The sequence below is a fragment of the Verticillium dahliae genome, genomic scaffold, assembly GCF_000150675.1.
Source record: "Verticillium dahliae VdLs.17 supercont1.11 genomic scaffold, whole genome shotgun sequence".
Taxonomy (NCBI): Eukaryota; Fungi; Ascomycota; class Sordariomycetes; order Glomerellales; family Plectosphaerellaceae; genus Verticillium; species Verticillium dahliae.
This window is the reverse complement of record NW_009276930.1, coordinates 734,552-737,044: the sequence shown is the minus strand read 5'-3', so window position 1 is coordinate 737,044 and position 2,493 is coordinate 734,552. Positions and strand designations below refer to the sequence as shown.

The following is a 2,493-nucleotide window of genomic DNA, read 5'->3' as shown; positions in this document are numbered from 1 at the left end:
AAAGCCATTCAGCCAGCCTTTTTTCAATCAATAGTAGCGCGGTAGATCTTTCCGAAGTAAGCCATAGCACAGTAAGCATCGTCCGGGCCACATCGACCCACGGCGCTTGCGGGTATGCTTGCCGAGATGTGACTTATTCACCCAGCGATCGCGTGTCTTCTTCAAAGACCGCTGAATGCCGTCGCGGTAAGCGCTCCAGGGTGAAGACATGATTGGGCAAAAGAACCCATATTGTGCCCAGGTTTGGATCCCCGGTTGGCGGATGCCCTACTGAAGTCAAAGGCAGATCGATGGTCGCCGAGTCGGAAATGGCATAAGGAGAGGAGATGTGTGGACTCGCTCGCTTTCGGGTCCTGGGCAGCAAGCTTTTCGGCAAAGAAGAGTGCATTCTCGTAAGAGTTGTTGTCAAGGTGGTAATATACGACCTGGCGAAGAAGACCAGTGATGGCTGTACTGGACGGGGCCATGACAGCGACTGGTATGCACGTCGAGAATATCAAGGGGGGGTTACTATTGTCGTCGGCAAACCAGGGCCATGGATACGGTCGAGTTGGGTGATGCTCGCCAGATACAGAATCGCTGGTGAGCTTCCTCGTCGTTGTCACTGGTGGTCGCGGTCGCTGCTAGGGCGGTGGCTGGCGAACGAGAACACAACCAACAATCAGTCATGCGGTGGGATGCGACGAACAGCAAGGTCAGCCGATGTCGCCAGGTATAGCTTCTAGCAAGGCTTGCTCGGCGATGAACCGCCTAGTTGTCGTCGTGGCAAACCCTAGCAGCTCATGCACGCTTCAGCTGTCCAGGGCGGTCGAGGGCTGGTTATAGTAGGAGGTGGTTCGGTTGCGCTCTTGTCGTCTGTTTGGATGCTGCAGACGGGCAGTCGCGAAGCAGGTGGCGAAACACGCCTGGATTGCAATCGCTGCTGGGACAGGAGGATGAAGATCGCAGGTCGTGCCGGCTGGTCGAGGGGTCGCGATGATGGTCGAATGGTGGGGTCCGTCCGGTCTGTTTGGGGGTTTCTCGACAAGGGGGAGACAGGCAAGGTGAAGGCGCACTCGAAGCAGAAAAGGGACAGCTAGGGAGCTCCCGTCGGAAGGTGGAGGGACGAAGAAGGAACAACGGGGCCCATTGAAGGGGTTCTGTATCAAGTTTGACGAGCTCACTCGATCTTCCGCTACGCCCAACGGAGGGAAGGGACACGGCACGAAAGGGGAGACTGAGTCGTGAGGATGGCTCGGGCGGGTTCGTGGGATGTTTGGTGTTGACGGCGACTGTCTTCGCGCTGTGGTTCGGTGGCTGGGTGGCTGCGATTGGCTGACGCGACTGCCTGGCAAGCTCGCCCTGGCAACAGGGCAACGGCAACGGATGCGGGTGCGTGAACGTCCAGTGAATGTCCAGTGAACAGGGAAGCGCCCAGCCGCTGGAACGATGATGGATTGCCCCATTTCTTCGACAGGGGTTCACACCTCTGCACCCCCGCCCGCTGCGCCTGCATTCGACTGACACTGGCAAACTGGCAAGCGCCAGGCAGCGTGTGTCAGGGCTTGAGGGTGCCAGGCATGTGGCAAATAAGGTCCAGCCACCAGAATTCCTCTGGTACGCCACATCACCACGTTGCCTCGCCGAGCGAAAACGTCCAGAAGCATGTCGTCACTCGCCAGACACACCTCACGAGCTCACATGCAGCTCCATCCATCACACCCACACATCGCTCATTCTCGGCGGCGCTTTCACTGAGGCTCAACTCACAATCACCGACCACGGCCCAAATCCCAGCACAAGGCACTTTCCATCCTCGTTCTGAAACGCCGCACATCGCCACCAGCAATCCCCGCATCCAACCACGCCCACCACCACCACCACCACTACCACCACCACCACCATCATGGCCCAAAAAGCAAAGAAGGACCGCGCCAAGTCCAACACGGCAGCTCTCAACAACCTCCACATTGGCTCTGCCACCGTCAACGTTGCTTTCCTCGCTTTCCACTTCCTCTTCCGCTCCCGCTCGCTCTTCTGGTACTTCCTCCTCTCGGCGCCCGCCTTCATCTGCCAGTTCGTCCTCGAGCGCTCCGGACGCCCCACGTACGACGCCAGCGGCGCCCTGCGCACCGCTGGTGAAGATCTCGCCTCTGCCGGTCTGACCGAGTACATGTTCGACGTCGTCTGGGTCACGTGGGCCTCCGTCGTGGCCGTCATCCTCTTCGGCAACGGCGGCTGGCTCCTCTGGCTCGCCGTCCCTGCGTACGGCGCCTATGCCGGCTACGGCCTCATGGGCGCCGCCAACAACGCCGAGGGGGCCGAGGCCGCGCCTGCCGGCAACAGGCGGCAGCGACGTGCTGCTTAAGCAGGCCTGGAGGGGCCCTGGAGGGGGAGCGCGGTCCCGATGGCCAAGAGAAGGGATGTTGGACTCGCTCGAGGGAACGCTGCAAGGTGTTTTATTCTTTCCTGATCTAGTCTTTGTATCTTGTCGTGTGCACGTTGCGCAACCCC

General features: G+C 59.7%; 1 protein-coding gene across 1 annotated transcript; it reads left to right on the top strand.

The window, feature by feature from the left end:
- Positions 1–1,885: 1,885 nt before the first annotated feature.
- Positions 1,886–2,347, top strand: VDAG_05869 (DUF788 domain-containing protein; the record flags this gene model as incomplete). Its single annotated transcript, XM_009655266.1, has 1 exon — positions 1,886–2,347. The coding sequence occupies one exon, from the start codon at positions 1,886–1,888 to the stop codon at positions 2,345–2,347; it is 462 nt and encodes a 153-aa protein (XP_009653561.1).
- Between the last annotated feature and the right edge of the window lie 146 nt (positions 2,348–2,493).